The 22783-nt window shown below is 39.0% G+C and overlaps 1 protein-coding gene across 1 annotated transcript in view; it reads left to right on the top strand.

The window, feature by feature from the left end:
• The window catches only part of RAB10 (RAB10, member RAS oncogene family), an 82839-nt gene that overhangs the window by 37568 nt on the left and 22488 nt on the right, over positions 1 to 22783 (top strand). Inside the window, exon 2 of the mRNA XM_026520276.4 lies at positions 17007 to 17067. Within this exon, the coding sequence (XP_026376061.1) occupies positions 17007 to 17067 (61 nt within the window). The remainder of the gene's footprint in view (positions 1 to 17006; positions 17068 to 22783) is intronic.

The following is a 22783-nucleotide window of genomic DNA, read 5'->3' as shown; positions in this document are numbered from 1 at the left end:
AAGGAAAACAAAGAAATTGAACCCAGCGATCAGATCCTGGCTTTCTGTCTGAAACTAGATTCCAGTGCAGGATCTAAGCAGGGCAACGCAGTCTTGTTGGGCCAAGGAGATAGAAATCAGAGTAGAGAGAGACTGGGGAGGCTGGAATTTGCAGGATTGTTTATCATAGAAGATGGAGTTATTGGGGCTCCTGACTGGCTAAGTCAGGAGAGCATGCGACTCTTGATCTCAGGGTCATGAGTTCAAGCCCCACTTTGGGCGTGGAGCCTACTTAAAAATTTTTCTTGTAAAAATAAAAAATAAAGAAGATGGGGTTATATAGACGGTGAGATCCAGAAAGGAATCCCTTTGATTCTTTGCCTGGTACTAAGATGTGTGGGATTCCATGGGCTGGGCGGAAAACAACTGTTAGGGCAAAAACTACCAGATAGCTGGTAGAAGTATTGAGACTTAAAATGGCTTGGGAGACATTCTAGTTCTGACCACCCTGAATAGAGAGATCTCACTGACCATCAGGGCCATTTGGGGGAGACCCCAGAAATGGTACTCATTAGGAGTAGGGCTAAAGTAATTCTGGAGAAACGGTTGCTTTTGATAACACCTTAAAACTGTGCTGAAGTGGGCGTCTGGGTGGCTCAGTCGGTTAAGCATCTTCCTTCGGCTCAGGTCACGATTGAGTCCCGCATCAGATTTCTTGCTCAGCTGTGAGTCTACTTCTCCCTCTGCCCCTCGCCCTGCACTTGTGTGTGCAAAACTGTGCTCAAAAACAGATCTCCAGAGGATTAAGCTGATTCTCAACTAATTTAGCTGCCCGTCTGAACAAAACTCAACATTTAAAAAATCTATACATTAAGGATACTTGGGTGGCTCAAGACATATGAAGAAATAAAAAAATGTAATCCTTAACCAGGAAAAAAATCAGTTGATGGAAACAGACCCAGAAATGACAGAGATGATAGATTTAGAAGACAGAGATATGTTGAAGCTAAAGGAAAACATGAACATGAAAGAAATGTAGGATGTAAAAAAGACCCTTTGGAACTTCTAGAACTGAAAAATACAGTATCTGAAATGAAAAATCCAGTCGATGGGGCTTAAAAGCAGATTAGATACACGGAAGAAAAGATCAGTGGTACGGGAATGGAAACTGTCCAAAATGAAGCACAAGGGAAAAAAGGCTGGGGGATAATAAAAGAGAGCCTTAGTGATGTGTGGGACATTATCAGATAGTCTAATACATTTGCGTTTGGAATTCAGAGGAGGGGCTGCAGTCGCAGAAGTATTTGAAGAAATAATAGCTGAAAAATTTCCAGGTATGATGAAAGCTATAATCCCTTAGATTTAATGAACCCAGATAGGATAAACAAACAGAGTCACACTGAGGCACATCCTAATCCAGTCGCTGAAAACCAGTTAGAAATCTTAAGGGAAGCTAGAGGAAAGAAAGACCACATTATATATACAGAGGGCAACAGCTGTTGACTTTTCAGGAAAAATAATGTAAGCCAGCAAATGAACCTAACTTTATTACAATTGAATGACATAACCACACTGAAGAGGAGGAAGAGAATAGTCAAAGTGACTTTAGAAAACAGTATTTTGTGGGGCACCTGGGTGGCTTAGTCGGTTATGTCCAACTCTTGATTTTGGCTCAGGTCATAATCTCAGGATCTTGAGATCAAGCTCCTTGTTGGGCTCTGCACTCAGTGTGGAGCCTGCTTAAGATTTTCTTTCTCCCTCTCTTCCTCTGCCACTCCTTCCTCTCCCTCTGCCCCTCTCCCCCGCTCTCTCTCTCTCTCAAAACCAAAAACCACAGTATTTTGACTAAAGACTATAAGACTAAAGATTAAAAGAACTATATGCAAGTATTCTGTTAGTAGATCTACCCTTTCTCATAAGGGTATGGGTTGGTAAGTCTGAAACTGCTTTGTATGTAAACTACTTTATGTGTATACTGGGATTGAATATATAAGTAAATATATTTTAGATAGTGACAGCCAGGTATCTAATTGTTAAATGAAGAGGTTACAAGTATGGAAAGGAGAAAGACTAGAATGAGAACTTTCTGGTGTTGAATTGGAGGTTTCAGAGGTATCAATATTAACTCATGGTTATATATATATATATACATATATATATATGTATATATATATATATATATACATATATATATATGTATATATATATATATATATACACATACAGATAGTTACAGAAATGTAGATGTATGTGTATGCATGGGTTAATTTTACATAAATGTATTTCCTCACTCTGTCCTTTGGGAGTGCCTAGAAGCAGTGACATCCCAGTAGCAATGAGCATATCTTGTGCCCAGATCTTGGACTCTACAATTCTTCAGTAAGAGGAACCAGGGCTCTTTGAACAAAGAGCTGGGATGGGGGCAGTAGAGGATGATCCTGGGACATCTTTAGTGCCAGAAAACAAGTGCTAGAAAAGGGTGGGACATGTCAAAAGAACGTAAGAGCCAACCTGAAAGAGCTTCTGATGACCAAAGCAGGCATCAAATAATTATAGCATTGCATTATAAGCAGTAGAATAGAATATCTATGAGTCCATATTGGCAATAATAAATAATTGAATTCCAGTTACTAAGTGTAAAGCAGCAACTGAAACATACAATTACCATTAGGCAAATTTTATAGTAACAGTTGTCACAGGAACAAATTGATGAAGGAAGGTAAAATCAGTGGGTGAAGGTATGATGAGATGCATGATATTTGCATAGTCTTAAAGTATTTTCTCCAAAAAACTTAATAGTTACGAAGGGAAAAACAGTGAATTTATAGTGGAGAGAAGCTGTAGATACCACGATAATCAAGTTACCAAGGTTAATACCACAGCAATAAGACATTTGCAATGTATACTCCCTGATAATGAGCTAAGAAAGGCAAAACATTATTTATCCTGTGGTATTCTTACAAGAATGTGAAGCTTTGCTCCAATTATGAGAAGGTCTCAGACCCAAATGGAGGGAGATTCTACAAAATACCTGACTATTCTTCAAAATTATCAAGGTCACGCAAGACAATAACATACTGATAACTGTTACAGATTGCGGGAGCTTTGTCAACTAAATGCAGTGTGGGAATTAGATTGGATCCTGAAACAGACAAAGACATTAGTGAAAAAAACTGGTAGATTAGGTCTATAGTTAATCGCATTGTACCAGTGTTACTTTCTTGTTTCTTTTTTTTTTTTTAACTAGACTTTCTTTCTTTTTTTTTTTTTTTTTTAAGATTTTATTTATTTATTCGACAGAGATAGAGACAGCCAGCGAGAGAAGGAACACAAGCAGGGGGAGTGGGAGAGGAAGAAGCAGGCTCATAGCGGAGGAGCCTGATGTGGGGCTCGATCCCACAACGCCGGGATCACGCCCTGAGCCGAAGGCAGATGCCCAACCGCTGTGCCACCCAGGCGCCCCACTTTCTTGTTTCTGATAAATGGTTATGTAAGTGTTAACATTAGGAGAAGCTGAATGAAAGGTATATGTGGACTCTGTTTTTGCAACTTTTCTTTAAAATCATTTCATAATAAAAAATATTTTTTAAATCTGCATTTCTACCAAAAGAGGTATTGGGGGGGGAGGCAGGGCAAGCCAGAATACAATGGAGTAACACTTTTAAAGTTCTGAAGGGAGGGGCACCTGGTTGGCTCAGTCAGTAGGGCATGCAGCTATTGATCTCAGGGTTTTAAGTTCGAGCCTCACATTGGGTGTAGAGATTATTTAAAAATAAAATATTGAAAAACAAAAAGTTCAAAGGCAGAAAACTATCAAGTTAGAATTTAATCCTAACAAAAATACCTTTCAAAAATGAAGGCAGAAGAAGGATGTTTTCCAGACAAAAGCTGAGAGAATTTCTTGCTTAACAGTCTTGCACTATTAAAAATGTAAAGGTAGTTTTTCCGGGTGAAGAAAGTCATTCTAGGTGGAACTCAGATATACACAGAGGAGTGAAGAGGATAAGAAGTGGTGCATGTGGGGAAATATAAAGTACCTTTTTCTCAGATTTAAATTTATTTCAAAGATAATTGACAAATAAAATTCAGAAGTACAAGTAGAAGTGAAAAAAATAATGGCCTGATAATGGGAGGCAGAAAGTGGGAGTTTACTGCTGTAAGGTTCTTATATTAATATGAGAAATGGTATAATGCTGTTCGAAGGTGAATTGTGCTAGGTTAAAAAAGTATATTATAAACTCTAGTGCAACCGCTAAAAATATATTAAAACTATCTAATAAGCTACTAATTATTTAAAAAGCTCAAGTGGCTATATTAACATTAAAGTAGATTTCAGAGCAGGGGATATACTTCCAGGAATAAAGATAATTTTTTTGTAATGATACAGGTGTCAATTTATCATATTTATATCCCTAGTAACAGGGTTTCAAAAGACTTGAAACCAAAATCATCAGAATTGGAAGGAGAAATAGAAATCTACAGTTATATAGTTGTATATTCAACATTTCTCTGTAGTGATTGATAGAGTAAATAGACCTATATTAGAGAAATAGAATCTTAAGTTTTTCTGAAAGAAACTTTAAGGCCCAGATGGCTTCACTGGTGAGTTTATCAAATGTTTAAGGAAGGAAATTCTATTTTAGTAGATGGCGGAGGAGGACACACTTTTCAAATCATTTATTGGACCAGCCTTATCCTAGATACTAAAACCAAAGATATCTCTAATGAACATTGACATGTCCTTCATGAACATGTACGTAAGAATCCTTATCTAAATAATTGCAAAGCAATTCTGGGAACTTATAAAAAGAATAATACATCATGACCAAGTAGGCCTTATTTCCAGAATCCGATGTTGATTTCACATTCAAAATCAATTTTAATTAGCTGACTTAATGGGATAAAGAAGAAAAGTCATGATCATCTTAATAGGTACAGAAAAAGCATTTGACAAAACGCAACCTTATTTGCATCATAATACCTCAGCAAACTAGGACTAGAATGCCATTTCCTCAACCTAAATGATATACAGTTAACATGATACTTTAATGGTGAAGCTTTCAGTCTAAGCTTTCTCTTAAGGATCAGGTACAAAACAACATTTTATTAGAGGGCCTAGCTGGTAACAGTAAGGCAAGAGAAAGAAAGAAATCAGAGGTTGGAAAGGAAGATGATAAAAAAGTACCATTTTGTAGACTACCTGATTATGATTACGTTCCTAGAAAACCCTAAGCACCACTCCTGTCCCCCCAAAAAAGAGCAGCTAGAATTAAGAAGTGACTGTAGTAAAGTTGCAGGATACAGGTTCATATACAAAAATAAGTTGTATTCTGTATTTAGCAACAAACAATTGGAAAATGAAACCTTTAAAAGTATTATTTATTAATAGCACCCTAAAAATGAAATAGGAATAAATTTAACAAAATAATGTGTAAGACCTAGGCACTGAGAACTGCAAAGTACTGTTGAGAGAACTTAAAGAACTTTACCCTGTTCATGGTTTAGAAGGCTTATATCACTGTATTCAAACCCCTGTTTCTTTTTTTTTTTAAGATTTTATTTATTTATTTGACAGAGAGAGACAGCCAGTGAGAGAGGGAACACAAGCAGGGGAAGTGGGAGAGAAGAAGCAGGCTCATAGCAGAGGAGCCTGATGTGGGGCTCGATCCCACAACACCGGGATCACGCCCTGAGCCGAAGGCAGACGCTTAACCGCTGTGCCACCCAGGCGCCCCTAAACCCCTGTTTCTTGAACACACCAAGCATATTTTTACTTCAGATCCTTTGCTCTTAGTATTTCCTCTGCCTTAGATATTCACATGGCTTTGTTTCCAGACCTCCTTGAGGTCTTTGCTCAAAGGTCTTTCAGTAAAGCATTTCCTGATTCTCTTGTATGAAATAGCTCTCTCCCCATGCCTGTTTATAGCATTTGTGATTACTAACATTAAAATTTTTATTTTACTGTGGTGCCTGGTTGGTGCAGTCAGTTAAGCATCCGGCTCTTGGTTTCAGCTCAGGTTGTGATCTCTCAGGATCTTGAGATCGAGCCCTGAGTCGAGCTCTGTGCTCAGTGCAGAGTCTGCTTTAGACTCCCCGCCCCCCACCTTGTGAGTGTGCATGTGCTCTCTCTCTCTCTCTCAAATTAAATAAAATCTTTAAGTCTTTTTAAAGATTTTATTTAATTTGAGAGAGAGAGCACAAATGGGGGGTGGGCAGGGGCCGAGGGAGAGGGGGGAAGCAGACTCCCCACTGAGCAGGGATCCTGACCCAGGGATCCTAACCCGAGCCAAAGGCAGACACTTAACCAGCTGAGCCACCTAGACGCCCCACAAATAAATAAAGATTAAAACAGTTTTTAAAAATTTTATTCTCTACTCTCTCTGGAGTATAAATTCCCTGTCAGTAATTTTTTAAAATACTTTCTTTTTTTTTTTTTTTTTTTTTTTAAGATTTTATTTATTTATGTGACAGAGAGACAGCCAGCGAGAGAGGGAACACAGCAGGGGGAGTGGGAGAGGAAGAAGCAGGCTCCCAGCGGAGGAGCCCGATGTGGGACTTGATCCCAAAATGCCGGGATCACGCCCTGAGCCGAAGGCAGACGCCTAACAACCGCGCTACCCAGGCGCCCCATCCTGTCAGTAATTTTTTAATTCCAGAAACTTTATCTCATGCATTTCAAAAATCAAAATCAATGAAGTTACATAGCATGCAACAAAATAAAAAGTAGATAATTTAATTGGACTTCATCAAAATTAAAAGCTTTTGTAGCATCAGTGGAAATTAAAGTGAAAAGAGCCTACATAGTGTAGGAAATATTTGCAAACCATATATTGGATAAGGGTCTGGTACCCAAAATGTAAGAAGAATCCTGTATCTCAACAACAAAAACTTGATTCAAGTGGGCAAAGGACTTGAATACACATTTCTTCAAAGAAGATATACAGATGGCTAGCAAACAGATGAATTGATGCTCAACATCATTAGTCCTTTGGGAAATGCAAATCAAAACCACAGTGAGGTACTACTTCATACCCAGTCACTATGATGACTTAAAATTTAAAAGGGAAGATAATAAACATTGGCAAGGGTGTAGAAAATTAAACCCTCGGAAGTTGCTAGTGGGAATGTAAAATGGTGTAGCTGATGTGGAAAACAGTGGTTCCTCAAGCAGTTAAACATACAATTACATTTAATTTGATCATATGACCCAGCAGTTGTATTCATTGTATTCCCCAAAGAATTGAAAAACACGTGCTCACATAAAATACATGTATGTGTGTGTTCACAGCAGTGCTATTCACAAAAGCCAAAAGTTGGAAACATCCCAAATTTTCGTCAAGAAAGAAGTGGATGGGGCGCCTGGGTGGCTTAGTTGGTTGGGTGGCTGCCTTCAGCTCGGATCATGAGCCCAGGCCTGGGATCAAGTCCCACTTGGGACTCCCTGTTCAACAGGGACTCTGCTTCTCCCTCTGCCCCTCCTCCCAACTCCTGCTTGTGCTTGCTCTCGTGTGAAAATAAATAAAATCTTAAAGAAGCGGATAAACAAATTATGGTGTATATACATATAAGGGAATTTTCATTCATAAAAGAATGAAGTACTGTTAAATGCTACAATGTGGATAGACCTTGAAAACATTATGCTAAGTGAAAGAAGCTAGAGACAGAAGGTCACATGTTGTGTGCTTCTGTTTATATAAAATACCCAGAATAGGTAAATTGATAGAGACAGAATGCAGACATGTTTCCAGGAGTCATGGGAGGGGATAATAGGAAAGCAACTGCTTCGTGGGTATGGAATTTCCTTTTGAGGTGATGAAAATATTTTGGAATTAGATAGAGGTGCTGGTAGCACAACATTGTGAATGTACTGAATTGTTCATTTTAAAATGGTGCATCTTTTATGAATTTTACCTCAGTAGAAAATAGGTAAATAAAAAATGGAGTTATGGAGGCACCTGGGTGGGTGGCTCGGTTGGCTGAGCATCCAAGTCTTGATTTTAGCCCAAGTCATGATCTCCGTGTTGGTGAGATGGAGCCTCGCTTTGGGCTCCACGCTGGATTTGGAGCCTGCTTAATTAAGATTCTCTCTCTCTCCCCCCTCCCCTCCCCCCACCCCTGCACGCCCATGTGTTCTCTATCTCAAAAATAATAAAAATAAATTTAGAAAATGGAGTTATGGAACTTAATGTAGGTTAAGAGCTTGTATGTTCTGAAAAAACACATGGAACTGATTTCTGGTTCTGCCACCTATTAGTTCTCTGACCTTGGATAAATTAAAGTTTCCTCTTCTGGAAAGGGGAACCCTGTTGCACTATTGGTGGGAATGCAAACTGGCACAGCCATTCTGGAGAACAGTATGGAGGTTTCTCAAAACACTCAAAATAGGGGCACCTGTGTGGCTCAGTTGTTAAGTGTCTGCCTTCGGCTCGGGGCACTCTGGATCGAGCCCTGTGTCGGGCTCCCTGCTCCACTGGCAGCCTGCTTCTTCCTCTCCCACTCCCCCTGCTTGTGTTCCCTCTCTCGCTGGCTATCTCTCCCTCCGTCAAATACATAAATAAAATCTTAAAAAAAAAACCAAAAACATTAAAAATAGAACTATACTTCGATCCAGCAATTGCACTACTAGGTGTCTACCCAAAAGATACAAAAATACAGATTTGAAGGGGTACCTGCACCCCAGTGTTTATGGCAGCATTATTAACAATAGCCAAACTATGGAGAGAGCTCACATGTCCATCAGCTGATGAATGGATAAAGATGTGGGGGGGGGGGGGCGCCTGGGTGGCACAGCAGTTAAGCGTCTGCCTTCGGCTCAGGGCGTGATCCCAGCGTTATGGGATCGAGCCCCACCTCAGGCTCCTCTGCTATGAGCCTGCTTCTTCCTCTCCCACTCCCCCTGCTTGTGTTTCCTCTCTCACTGGCTGTCTCTCTGTCAAATAAATAAAATCTTAAAAAAAAAAAAAAAAGGTGTGTGTGTGTGTTCCAAACACAATGGAATATTACCCAGCCAGCAAAAAGAATGAAATCTTACCATTTGCAATGACGTGGATAGAGCTAGAGTGTATTATGCTAAGTGAAATAAGTCAGAGAAAGACAAATACCGTATGATCTCATTCATGTGGAATTTAAGAAAGAAAACAGATGAACGTATGGGAAGGGGGTGAAGAAAAACAGGAGAGAGGGAAACAAACCATAAGAGACTCTTAATGATACAGAAAAAACAGGGTTGATGGAGGGAGGTAGGCGGGAGGTAGGCCAGATGGGTGATGGGTATTAAAAAGGGCACTTGTGATAATCACTGGGTGTTGCAGATAAGTGATGAATCACTGAATTCTACTCCTGAAACCAATATTGCACTGTATGTTAACTAAAATTTGAATTTAAAAAAATAAAATTTCCTCTTCTATAAATAGGCATATTAGTATTTTTGCAGAGGATATTTTTGGAAATTAAATGAGATCATATATGTGAAATGCTTAGAACACTTAGTAGTTACCCAGTAAATATTATTAGTGTTACTGCTTTTTTTTTCTTCTGATACTGGTTCTTATTTTTCATTTGTAGAATGGAGATAAAAGTATGGGTTAAGATTGTTCTGAGGATTTAATGCATTAATCCACTTAAAGGGCTTAAAACAATGCCAGGCACATTGTAAATTCTCAAAGTGTTTAGTAAGTTATTACTATTATATGAAAGAATCTTTACAGGAAACTTTTGCGTTCTACATTTGCACATCTGCATCTAGATAAAGAAACTAATGTCTGTATTGAAAAGTGGTCTTTTCAAAATCTGTGCTATTATGACAGAGCTAGAGTTAGGATCAGAATCATATTTCTTAAATTCCAGACAAAGCTACATTCAAAGGATTCTAGGTGTAGGATTCTTTTTTTTTTTTTTTTAAGATTTTATTTATTTATTTGACAGAGATAGAGACAGCCAGCGAGAGAGGGAACACAAGCAGGGGGAGTGGGAGAGGAAGAAGCAGGCTCACAGCGGAGGAGCCTGATGTGGGGCTCGATCCCATAACACCGGGATCATGCCCTGAGCTGAAGGCAGACGCTTAACCGCTGTGCCACCCAGGTGCCCCTAGGTGTAGGATTCTTATTTCCTTTCCTGATGTGGTGAAAATACTTTATTTTCACTTGTTAAAAATCAGAGATATTATTTACCTATGAGTTGTTAAACTTTGGGTGTCTGGAGTTTATTATATTTCTGCCTGCGTTAAATGCTACGTATTGGTGTGTCATCAGAAGCTAAACAGGTATTTATAGTGGCTAGAAGTTGCAGTTACTTCTCTTGCCACTTGATGGTGCTTCTGCAATATCATAGAGGCAGATACTTTGGCTGGTATTGTTTCTTACTTTTCTGAGCAGCTGAAAATTGGTAAAAGTTAGATTGCAGTAAATTGAAATATTCGTGTGAGCTGAGTCCCAGGAATCTGTAAAAAATACAGATTTCCTTTAGAGTGTTTTTACATAAGCAAAACCTAAAAGAGAATCACTGGTTGGATCAAACGCTATGATTGCTGTAGTCTGTGGTAATTTAGGAAATGATAGTGTTGGAGGAGAATCTGATTATTTCTCCTGGCAGAATCTTAAAGGGTGATAGATTTTCCTCGCTTCTCTTGGCAGTTGAGCTATTGATTTTGCTCTAATTCCTAAATTTTACCGAAAGCTTTTCTACTGTATCTTGGTATAAGTTTTTACCATGCTTAGGTGTGTGTGTTTTGGGGAATGTAGAAAGTATATGCTGGAGTGGCAAAGGTATTTACCTGGAAAAAGTACACAGCTGCAAAAGTTGTGTTTGAAGGGGACTACAGGAGGAAGAATGGAGGGAATGAGACTGCAGGGGTGGCTTAGGGCCAGGCTAAAATATGATGATCAAGTTGAAGTGTTTAAGTAGTGGAGAGAACATATTTATAAACACACCTCCTTCTCTGTTAACCCAGTTTTTATTTCTGTTAATGAAATAGACCAGAATTTTAGAAGTCACATAGTATTTCAAGGCCTGGGACAGCAGCAACAACAAATCTTTGTCCTGTGCCTATGCCTACCTGTGTGTTTGCCTTTCCAAACACTTTCTGGCCTTTTTCTCTATTCTTCAACATCATATTCCTTAGTCATAGCTTTTAACTGAAAACAAAATGAACCCCAAAAACTTAACTTCAGGGAGCCTGGGTGGCTCAGTCGATTAAGCGTCTGCCTTCGGTTCAGGTCATGATCCCAGGGTCCCAGGATCAAGTCCTGCATTAGGCTCCTGGGAGGCTCCCCGCTCAGCGGCGTGTCTGCTGCTCCCCCTGCTTGTACTCTGCCAAATAAATAAATAAATGAATAAAATCTTAAAAAAAAACTTCAGAAATTCTCTCTGTTGTTATGGGAAATGAGAATCGATTAGTCAGATAACACCGGACACTCCTGGTGCCTTTTTCTTCATCTCAAATAGTCATAACAATGTTTTTATTAGCTGTTAAAACAAGTAGTGTACTCTAATCACATTTCCTTTCTTGGATGACTTTCTGTTTTTATTGTAATTTACAGTTCCTTCATTGTTACGTTCACTTAGATTTCAAGACACTATCCATACTTTATCCCAAACTCTGCAACAGAATTGCCTCTGAATTTTTCTTTTCTTTTCTTTTCTTTTTTTTTTTTTTTTTAAAGATTTTGTTTATTTATTCATGAGAGAGAGAGAAAGGCAGAGGCAGAGGGAGAAGTAGGCTCCCCACAGAGCAGGGAGCCTGATGCGGGACTCGATCCTAGGACCCTGGGATCACGACCTGAGCCGAAGGCAGATGCTTAACCAACTGAGGCACCCAAGCACCCCTGTATTTCTGTTTTTCGTACAAATTACATTAATACCATTTCTTCCCCTCCCTCTCCGAGTAGGCATACTTCTTGGAACTTTCCTCTCGTTTTTTTTCTGTCCTTTTCTGTCCTCATTCGCTTCTGAACTGGTTGCTCTCTAGGCCAGTTTGAGCTGCCATTTACCTCACTGTTGGCTGGATTTCTTCTTATTTTTGGCAAAGCAATCTCCTGGTAGTTGTCTTAGAAAAGATGCATGGGAGCTAACTATTTAGAGATCTTTCATGTGTGGAAATGCATTTATTTTACTTTCATTTGATTTGGGGCTGGATATGGGTTGAAAATACTTTTGTGGGGTGCCTGGGTGACTCAGTCCTGGGATTGAGCCCCCACATTGGGCTCTCTGCTCTGCGGGGAGCCTGCTTCTCCCTCTCCCTCTGCTGCTCCCCCTGCTTGTGCTCTCCTGCTCTATCTCTGTCAAATAAATAAATAAATAAAAATCTTTAAAACAAATACTTTTGTTTGTTTTTTTAAAGAAAGCTCTGTACTCCATGTGGGTCTTAGACTCATGTCTGTGAGATCGAGTCGCATGATACTGGCTGAGCCAGCCAGGTGTGTCAGGTTGAAAATATTTTTTAAAGACATTATCTTATTGGGGCACCTGGGTGGCTTAGTCAGTTAAGTGTCCGCCGTCTGCTCAGGTCATGATCCCAGAGTCCTGGGATCCAGCCCTGCGTCAACCCTGTGTCTCCCTCTCCCTTTGTCACTTCCCCTGTTTGTACTCTCTCGTGCTCTGTCTGTCAAATAAAATCTTTAAAAAAACATTATCTTATTGTATTCTAGTGTTGCTGTTGAAAAGTACAAGCTCAGAGTTGTCACTTTTGATTTTTAATACGGCCCATTTTGTTTCTGCAAGCTTTTATAATATTATCTTTATTTCTGGTGTCTTGAAATTTCATGGCGCTACTACTTGGTATAGACCTTATTTTATTCGTTATGCTGGGCATTTGGTGAGTCCATCTAAAATAGATTCTTTTAGTTCTGTGAAGTTTTCTTGCACAATTTTTTTAAAGTTCTAATTTAGGGGTGCCTGGGTGGCTCAGTCGTTAAGCGTCTGCCTTAGGCTCAGGTCATGATCTCAGGGTTCTGGGATCAAGCTCCATGTCGGGCTCCCTGCTCATTGGGGAGACTCCTTCTCCCTCTCCCGCTTTCCCTGCTTGTGTTCTCTGTCTTGCTGTCTCTCGCCATCAAATAAATAAAATCTTTAATAAAGTTCTAATTTAAATTCCAGTTAATGTACAGTATATTAGTTTCAGGTGTACAGTATGGTGATTCGGCACTTCCATACGCCAGGTGCTCATCACAAGTGCACTCCTTAATCCCCATCACCTATTTTACCCATCCCGCCACCCACCTCCCTTCTGGTAACCATTGGTTTGTTCTCTGTAGTTAAGAGTTTTGTTTCTTGGTTTGCCTCTCTCTCTCCTTTTATTTTTTTTTCCCTTTGCTCATTTGTTTTGTTTCTTAAATTCCACATATGAGTGAAATCATATGTATTTGTCTTTGTTTGACTGACTTATTTCACTTAGCATAATAATATTCTCTGGCTCCATCCATGTGTTTGTAAGATTTCATTCTTTTTTATGGCTGATAAATATTCCAGTGTGTGGGTGTCGTTATCGTCTCTCTCTCTCTCTCTCTTTTTTTTTTTAAAGATTTTATTTGTAAGGGAGAGAGTGCAAGAGTATGAGTTGGGGGTGAAGGCCAGAGGGAGAGGGAGCATGGGGCTCAATCCTAGAACCCTGGGATCAGGACCTGAGCCAAAGGCAGACACCTAACTGACTGAGCCATCCAGGCCCCATCTGTATCTTCTTTATCCATTCATGAATCAGTGGGCTTTTTGGGCAGTTCCCGTAATTTGGCTATTGTAAATAATGCTGATATAAACATCAGGGTGCAGTATCCCTTTGAATTAGTATTTTTGTATTTTTGGGGTAAATACCTAGTAGTGCAATTGCTGGATCATAGGGTACTTCTGTAACTTTTTGAGGAACCTCCATACTGTTTTCCAGAGTGGCTGGAGCAGTTTACCTTCCCACCCACAGTGCAAGAGGGTTCCCCCTTCTCCACATCCTAGCCAACACCTGTTGTTTCTTGGGTTGTTGATTTTAACCATTCTGACATATGTAATGTGATAATCTCATTGTAGTTTTGATGTGTTACCCTGGTGATAGGTGATGTCGAGCATCTTTTCATGTTTCTGTTGGCCATCTGTATGTCTTCTTTGGGAAAATATGTATTCATGTCTTCTGCCCATTTTTTAATTGGATTATGAGTTTTTCGGGTGTTGAGTTTTATAAGTTCTTTATGTATTTAGGATATTAACCCTTTATCACATATGTCATTTGTAAATATCGTCTCCTTTTCTGTAGGTTGCCTTTTAGTTCTGTTGTTTGCTGTGCAGATTTCTTGTACAGTTTTTAAATTATTATTTTCTATATGTCATTTTTTCTGTTCTTTCTTGAACTTCTGTTAATTAGATGTCAGACTTCCTGGTTTGATCTTCTGTCATATATCACATAAATTCCATTCTTTGTCATTTTGTTATATATTTTCTGGGAGATCTCAATTTTCTCTTTCAGTCTTTCTGTTTAATATATTATCCGCCCCTCCCCTTTTAATTTCCAAGAATTTTCTGGTTCAGGTTAATTTTCCTTCCTCCCTTTCTCTTTTTTTCCCCATCTTGTTCTGAGAAGATAAAAGGAGCCGTCTTTTCTCTTTCTCTGCATTGCCTCTGTTTCCTTCAGGTTCTCTTTTTTGGTTTGTTTTGGTTTTGGTATCTCATTGGAACTTTTGTTGTTCATATTTTGGCCTGAGCCTCTATAAGTGAATTTCATCCGAAGGGTGAAATATCTATATATCTTTTCTCAGGTACCATTTCACTTTCTCTAGAAAACATCATTTATCTGTTTATTCAGATACTTTCTGAATGTCTGCTTTTATGTCAGGCATAGCTCTAGGTGCTGGGAATTTAACTGAATTAAACATAAAAATTCCTACCCTTGTGGATCTTATCTGTTGGCATAGGGAGACAGACAATAAATAACAGGAATAAGTAAATAAAGTATATTTGAAGGATGTTAAAGATAAAAAGTAAGGAAGAAGAGTAGGGATTATTAACAGACAATGGACATAGGGTGAGAGACATGGGGTAATGTTGGCACTTAGGAAAGGATAGTGAGGGGAGGGAGCTATAATGGATGGAAAAGAGGTATTCCAAGTTGGGAGAATAATTATATGCAAAGGCCTTGAGGTGGGAATCTTCGTGACCTGTGTGTGGAACAACAAGGGGGCTGATACACTTAGCTAGATCAGAGAAAGATGCAGAGAATTATGAGGACAGGATAGAAAAAGAGGGAAGCGGGCAGAATGCGTAGGGCCTTATGAACCCTTTTTAAGGACTTCTGCTTTAGTCTTTGCGAAAGATGGGATTTGAAGATAGACAATAAATGGTTATCTCAGGTTTGGAGTTCAAGAGAGAGGTCTGGGCTGTGATATAAATTTGAGAGTTGTGATATAAATTTGAGTGTGTGTGGAATTTAAAGCCATGAAATTAGTGAAAATCACCAAGGGAATGAGTGAAGATAGAAAAGTTCACTCCAATTTTTAGAAAAGTTCAGAGAGATAAGGAAAAACCAGTAATAAAGATTGAGGTATAAACAGCCGAGGTAGATAAGGAGAGTTTTTGTGCAGAAAAGAATGAAGAACTGCTTTAACCACTGCTGACTAGTTTTGAGGATAGAAAACATTGATCAAGAGAGAAACTCGAGGAGTCTAGGATGGAGGTAGGTGGCTTAAAACAGCCTAAAATCTTAATTTTCCAGTTGTACCTAGTTTCTATCTCACAAGATATGGAGGTTTCAGACCATGTCCTAATTTCACCTCTCTTCAGGAAGTTTTCTGAAATAGTAATGGTTGTCAGGTTTGTCATTAATTAACAAATTGTATGCCTAATTGGAATTGTTAGTCTTGTTCAGAGTTGGTCTTGACAACTAGGTCACTGTAGGACAATTTTCTCAGTAATTCATAGAGAAACAAAAATATGGGCTGTAGATAAAGCCTGAGATTTATGAATGCCAGGCACATGGCCCTCTTTTTCTTTTGATTCGGGTATGGGAAACTCAACCCAAGTTGAAGATTTTGGTTGGTTAGGGAGCAGACAAGTCTGGGAGATCTGCAATACTTTCACTTCAGGTATATTGAAATTCTGTGTTATTAGATGATTAAACATTTAGTATTTTTATGCCTTCTTAATGAATTCACACTTTTATCATTATGAAATGACCCTCTTGGGTGCCTGGGTGGCTCAGTTAAGTGCCTGCCTTTGGCTCAGGTCATGATTCCAGGGTCCTGGGATCGAGTCCAATGTCGGGCTCCCTGCTGAGCAGGGAGTCTGCTTCTTCCTCTCCTCCCTCGCTGCAAGTACGCATGTGTAGTCTCTCTCTCACAAATAAAATCTTAAAAAAAAGAAAAGAAACAAGTGACCCTCTTTATCCCTGGTAATAGTCTTTTACTTTGCAAGCTAGTAAAGGCTGTATTTTTTTTTTCCTACTAGGAAACATAGTTTTATTCTTTTGCATTAAAATACTAGACATTTTAGGGGTGCCTAGCCGGCTCAGTTGGTAGAGCATGCGACTCTTGATTTGGGGGTCATGAGTTCAAGCCCCATATTGGGTGTAGAGCCTACCTAAAAAGGAAATTTTAGATACTTTAAAGTTTACCTTTTCATTTCCTAATTGTAAAAACTCTTTCTATAGAGCTGTTTCTTCTGCCATGTTGGATCTTCTATTACTCAAGATTAAAATTGGATAATTTGCTCAGAATTTGCATACTTAGTATCAAGAGCCAAACACACATTTTAAAAGTGTGTTTTTAGGGTGCCTGGGTGGCTCAGTCGTTAAGCATCTGCCTTCAGCTCAGGTCATGATCCAAGGGTCCTGGGATCAAGCCCTGCGTGGGCCTCCCTGCTTAGTAGGGAGCCTGCTTCTTCCTCTCCCACTCCCCCTGCATGTGTTCTTTCTCTCGCTGTCTCTCTCTCTCTGTCAAATAAATAAATTAAATTAAATAAAAATAAAAATGTGTTTTTATTTTTACTCCAGTTAATTTTAGGAGAGCTAAGTTCAGAGCCATAGATACAATTTACCTTTTTTTTTTTCTGTGTTGTAGGAATAGACTTTAAGATCAAAACAGTTGAATTGCAAGGGAAGAAGATCAAGCTACAGATATGGTAAGTGATGCTGATTTACCTACTTTATATAGTAGATTGCCAAGTTCCTGAAGGTTTGGCAGTGAAATCCTTCCTTGTCACCTGTTTAGATTCTGTGAGACTTTCCTTTGTAAAGCCAGCAGTCAGGTCACCTTCTTTCAGTGAAGTAAAAAAATTATGGACATGGAGCACCTGACAGCTCACTTGGTAGAGCATGTGACTCTTGGTTTCGGGGTTGGGAGTTTGAGTGCCATGTTGGATGGAGAGATTACTTTAAAAATAAATAAATAATTGACATGGACTTTATTTATTTTCAGTCCATGAGATCTGGCTGAGTGTTTTACCTTTTCCACTTATTCTATGAACTTGAGCAAGTTACATAACACTGTGAGGCTGTTGTATCTTCATTTGTAAAATAGAGATAATACCACTTACCTCAAAAGATTGTTCTAAGGATTACACGAAATAATCTATGTAGAGCCTTTAGCACCATACTTTGCTCACACACACTCAATATAAAAAATTAGTTCATTGCTTTGAGAGTTTTAAGCTAAAATATTTGTTTCCTTTAATGTGTTTATGACTTTTTATATAGGCATTATTTTTATTAGTTTATATAGCATTTGACCCATAGAAGTAAAATGAAATTCTTTAAATTTGTATTCAAGTATGAATCATAGACTTTAAAATTAGAATAGAGTATTTTATAGTAAATATTAAGTGTTTTATATATATATTAACCTATTAAATACTCAGAAGAACCCTGTGAGATTTGTTATTCCCTTTTTTTAACAGCCTTGTTGAGATATAACTAAAGTGTACAGTTTGGTGAGTTTTGACATATATATAAATCTGTGAAACCATCACCGCAGTCAAGATAATGAACATATCCACCCTTGAAGCCTCTTTGTAATCTGTCCTTCCTTCCTATTTCTTGTCCCCAAGCAACCATTCTTCTGCTTTCTGTCACTGTAGACTAGTTTCCATTTTCTAGTACTGTATATAAATACAATCATATAGTGTCTTCTTTTCTTTCGTCTTTTCTGGGGGGCCGGGTGGGGGAGGCTTTGGGCTGGCTTCTTTCAGTGTAATTATTTTGAAAATTATCACTGATTTTTATGTGTATTAGTAAGTTCATTACTTTTTATTGCTGAGTAGTTAAGATACATCACAACTTGGTCATTCACATAAAGCTGCTATAAATCTCTGTGTAGGTGTATATTTTCCTTTCTCTGGATTATCCCTGTTTTATAGATAATGAAATGGATGCATTTTGAAATAACTAAGATCTTCAGCATGTAAATGGCAGAGCAGGGATGCATTACATGCTCAGACTGTAGAGGTGAGAGTAACACTGTTAATTACTATACTGCTTCCTATAAGTAGTGCAGTTTGACAGTTGATTTTGCTGCTCTTTCCAGTCCTGTCATTTTTTTCATTACCAGTCGGTAATTGTGCTAAATTTGAATTCATTGTTATCTCGGGTTTCACCGTAAAAGGACCTGTCATAAAGTGGTTATAAGAATGAGTGGTACATGTAAAGCACTAAGAGCCATGTGTGATACGTAATTAATGTTTAATAAAACATAGCTACTATTATTTGGCGATCTTCCATTAAGAGGCTAGAACCCTAAGAATAATAACATCTTATTTTACGATATGAGTGGAGGCAGAAGTTAGCAAAGGAGACTGCAGAGGAGAAAGTTAGAGAATTAGGAGAGAACACTGTCCCAGAATCCAAAGACAGTTTCAAAAAGTTATTCCCTTCGAAAGAGAGTTGCTATTAATATTAATAATAGTAATTTATTAATATTGATATTACTATTTTAGAGTGCACATGAGCATGGGGGTTGGAGAGAGGCAGGGGGAGAGAGAATTTTTTGTTTTTAAGATATTATTTATTTACTTGAGAGAGAGTGCAAGCAGGGAGGAGGGTCAGAGGGAGAGGGAGAAGCAGACTCCCCACTGAGCAGGGAGCCCGACACAGGGCTTGATCTGCAGGACCCCAGGATCACGACCTGAGCCAAAGGCAGATGTTTAACTGACTGAGCCACCCAGGAGCTCCAAGAGAGAATCTTAAGCAGACTCCATGCCCAGTGCAGAGCCCAACACGGGGCTCAATCTCACAACCCTGAGATTAGGACCTGAGCTGAAATTAAGAGTTGGGCGCTTAACTGACTGAGCCACCCAGGTGCCAAACAGAGCTAATAATTAGAAGAGTAGGATATGTTTAACCAGAATGTCATTACCTGACCATGTACTTAGAGGTATAATCTTTATAATGTCTTTAAAATTTAATACAAATTTAAATAAAATGTAGACATTTTAAAGTATTTCCTAAATTTAATGATTCCTTTTGAAGCACAGTCCACTTGGTGATAATTGATTTTTTTCCTTACTTTAACTGGGAAGTAACTCAGCAAATGAACTGTGCCTTATACTCTGTTTCATTATAATTATAGGCTAATCTCAAGGGAATGGATGTCAATTATTTATTCTGAATTTCAACCAACTCTCCTCCCTGACCTTTTTTAGCCCCATGCCTTATCCCAGCATTGGCCCTATGGGCTCTGCCACACTGATTGGCTTTCCTCTCAACTGCATCCCCTCTGTGCACACTTTAAACCAATAATGTTCAAGCCTTTTTCATGGTAAGAGATACGTTTTACATTGTGACTCTGACTCAGTTTACATGTACATTTACATGTGAATGTATACAGCAAAAACAAAAGTGCAAAAAACTATTTTTTAAGATATATTTTTCTTTATATAATACATAAAACCTTCTCCCTACTAAATTTGTCCTATTCTTCCTCCTCTACACTGACTTCCACAAACTCCCCCCCCCCCTTTTTTTTAAGAGAGAGGGAGAGAGAAAATCTTAAGCAGGCTCCATGCCCGGTGTGTGAGCCTCACCTGGGGCTTGATCTCACAACCCTGAGATCATGACCTGAGCCAGAATTAAGAGTCAGACACTTAACCCGCTGAGCCACCCAGGCACCCCACAAACTTTCCCTTCTGTTTCTTGTCCTGTGGCTTTAAGTATTTTTTCTCCCTCTCATTTTAGTTTCTGTAGCTTCTAGAGGTAAATAGTAACAACTAACACTTGTTTTTGAAAAAGAGAGCCTTTCCAGAAGATGTTCTTTTGCAACAGTAAGTCCTCCGGTGTGGCCCTCAAGATTAATCTAGAAAAGATCTCAACTGTACCTATAAATCTCAAGTATAGCACAGAAATGGTAACATTTCTAATTTAGAATTTGAGTTTTAGACATTATTAATATAACCTCTTTTGGGGGCGCCTGGGTAGCGCAGTCGTTAAGCATCTGCCTTCGGCTCAGGGCGTGATCCTGGCGTTCCGGGATCGAGTCCCACATCGGGCTCCTCCGCTGGGAGCTTGCTTCTTCCTCTCCCACTCCCCTGCTGTGTTCCCTCTCTTGCTGGCTGTCTCTCTGTCACATAAATAAATAAAATCTTTAAAAATATATAACCTCTTTTGGGTAAAAACACTTGAGAAGGAAAATTTCATTTAGTCTATATTTTCATATAGAAGACTGCTTTTAATTTGAAATACCCATTTCCTATAAAGATTAGGAATGAGTGGTGAAAATTTGCAGTTGATAGTTTTTAAGAGGTTAGCATTGTGCTAGCTGATTTTCTTTCTTTGCTTTTGAAAGTTTGCATGCTAACAGTCCAGGGAGAAGGAGACCATGCATCTCCAACTTGAGAAGGCTTTTAGCATCAAAAACCCAATTCTCATAATTGAAGAAGGCTTTTAGCATGAAAAACCCATTACTCATAATTCAAAACGCTATCCTTACTCAACTTTAAATGTTTTTCTTCCAGGTGCTACTAAAAAAGCATAGTGATTTTTTCTTTTAAATCTGTCTCTAGTTTGAATGAATATATTCAGATTCTTGTTTCAGCATGAAAAATTCCATTCTGTGATTGAATATTGATTTGAGAAACTTTTCTTCAGTCTGTGCTAAAGATTCGTGTTATTTTTCTTTACTTGAATGATCTTCACTTCTTGTCTTTTTTCCAAGGGTCTTATAGGCTATCTGTTGCATAGGTGTGGAGATGGGTCTCACCCTGGCCAAGGCACGTGTGTAGGCCTAAAATTAGCCTGTTTGGCTGATAGAGAAGCAGCTGTGGCTTTTTAAATCCTAGATCTCTAGAAGTTTCCATTTCAGGATCTGTCTACATTTTCCATAGTGTTGCAGGTCCTACCAGGAAAAAAACCATAGTGAGTTACTTCGAGTTTGCCTTTTCTTGTTTTGTTTTTAAGGGCAGTTGATCAGAAATGTTTGTTACTGTTGGCATCTGTATTTTGTACCAGCAGCAAAATTTTTTTTTAGAGATTTTATTTATTTATGTGAGAGAGAGAGCATGAGCAAGAGAGCACAAGCAGGGGAGAAGCAGATTCCCCACTGAGCAGGGAGCCTGACGTGGGACTCGATCCCAGGACCCTGGGATCATGACCTGAGCCAAAGGCAGCTACTTAACCAGCTGTGCTACCCAGGCACCCCAGCCAGCAGCAGATTTAACATCAGCACAGTCAACCAGAAATCAATAGTCACACATTGTAGAGGAATTAACCATTTACCTACGTAAGGTGCCAGATTCTTGGGGAGTCATCTTTGATTCTTCCCAGTCCCCTAATGCCAACATCCTCTTTGGTAAGCCCTGTTGATTCATCTTCTATGTCTAGAATCCATATACAATTGGCTGTCTCCTTTGTTACCCCAGTCCAAGCCACCAGTACTGCTTCTTTGAGCCACTGCAGTAGGCAGGTTCTTAATATCCTAACAGGTCCTTATTTCCCTTTGTGCCTTCTTCCTTTTTGCCTTTTTCCACATAACAGCCAGAGTAATCTTTTTTCAAATATAAATCAAGTATAGATGTCATTCCTTCCCCATTCATAGCCATTTGAATTCCATTGCATTTCAAATGAAAGTCCAAATTCCAAATCCAGATTCCTTACCACAGTTAACAGAATGGCTTCAACCTCATTTTGTGGTCTCTTGTGCAGCTGATCTTTCAATTTCGTGAACATGGCAAGCTCTTTTCCAATTTGGGACCTTTGTACATGCTCTATAGACCTCCCTCAAACACCCCCACCCCCCTCACCCCCAACTGTGGCTAGACTGAACATTCTGAAGTACCACTTCATTCCAGAAGCTTCCCATTTCATCAGAAATGAAATTTGAAAATGTCAGGTTGTGGCTACTACCCCTTCTGACCTCATCTCTCACCAGTTTTGCTCCAGTCGGTGTGGCCATTTTCTCTCCCTTGAGCATGCCAAGCATGCTCCCATCTCAGGGCCTTTGTACTTCAACTGTTATTCCACTTGGAATGCTTTTCATCAGATCTTTATCCTGCTGCCTTCTCATTTGGATCTTAGTTCCACATTATCCTCTGAGGGAGGCCTTGCATGATTTCAAGCTAAAGCAGCCCAGTCCTTCAGGCACTGTCACATTTATCCTAGTTGATCTTTATCATAGTATTTTTTAGTATCTAAAGTTACCATATTTTTGGGGCGCCTGAGTGGCTCAGTCGGTTGAGCATCCAGCTCTTGATTTCTGTTCAGGTCATGATCTCAGGGTTGTGGGATTGAGCCCCACATGCTCTTTCTCTCTATCTCTATTAAATAAATACATTTAAAAAACATAAAATTACCATATTTTTAAAAAATGTCTATTATTCCTCCCCTTTTTAGGCTGGGGATCCTATCTGTCTG

Source organism: Ursus arctos, unplaced genomic scaffold (assembly GCF_023065955.2).
Source record: "Ursus arctos isolate Adak ecotype North America unplaced genomic scaffold, UrsArc2.0 scaffold_8, whole genome shotgun sequence".
In the NCBI taxonomy this organism is placed as follows: Eukaryota; Metazoa; Chordata; class Mammalia; order Carnivora; family Ursidae; genus Ursus; species Ursus arctos.
The sequence above is the reverse complement of the archived record's forward strand: the minus strand, read 5'-3'. Positions and strand labels throughout refer to the sequence as shown.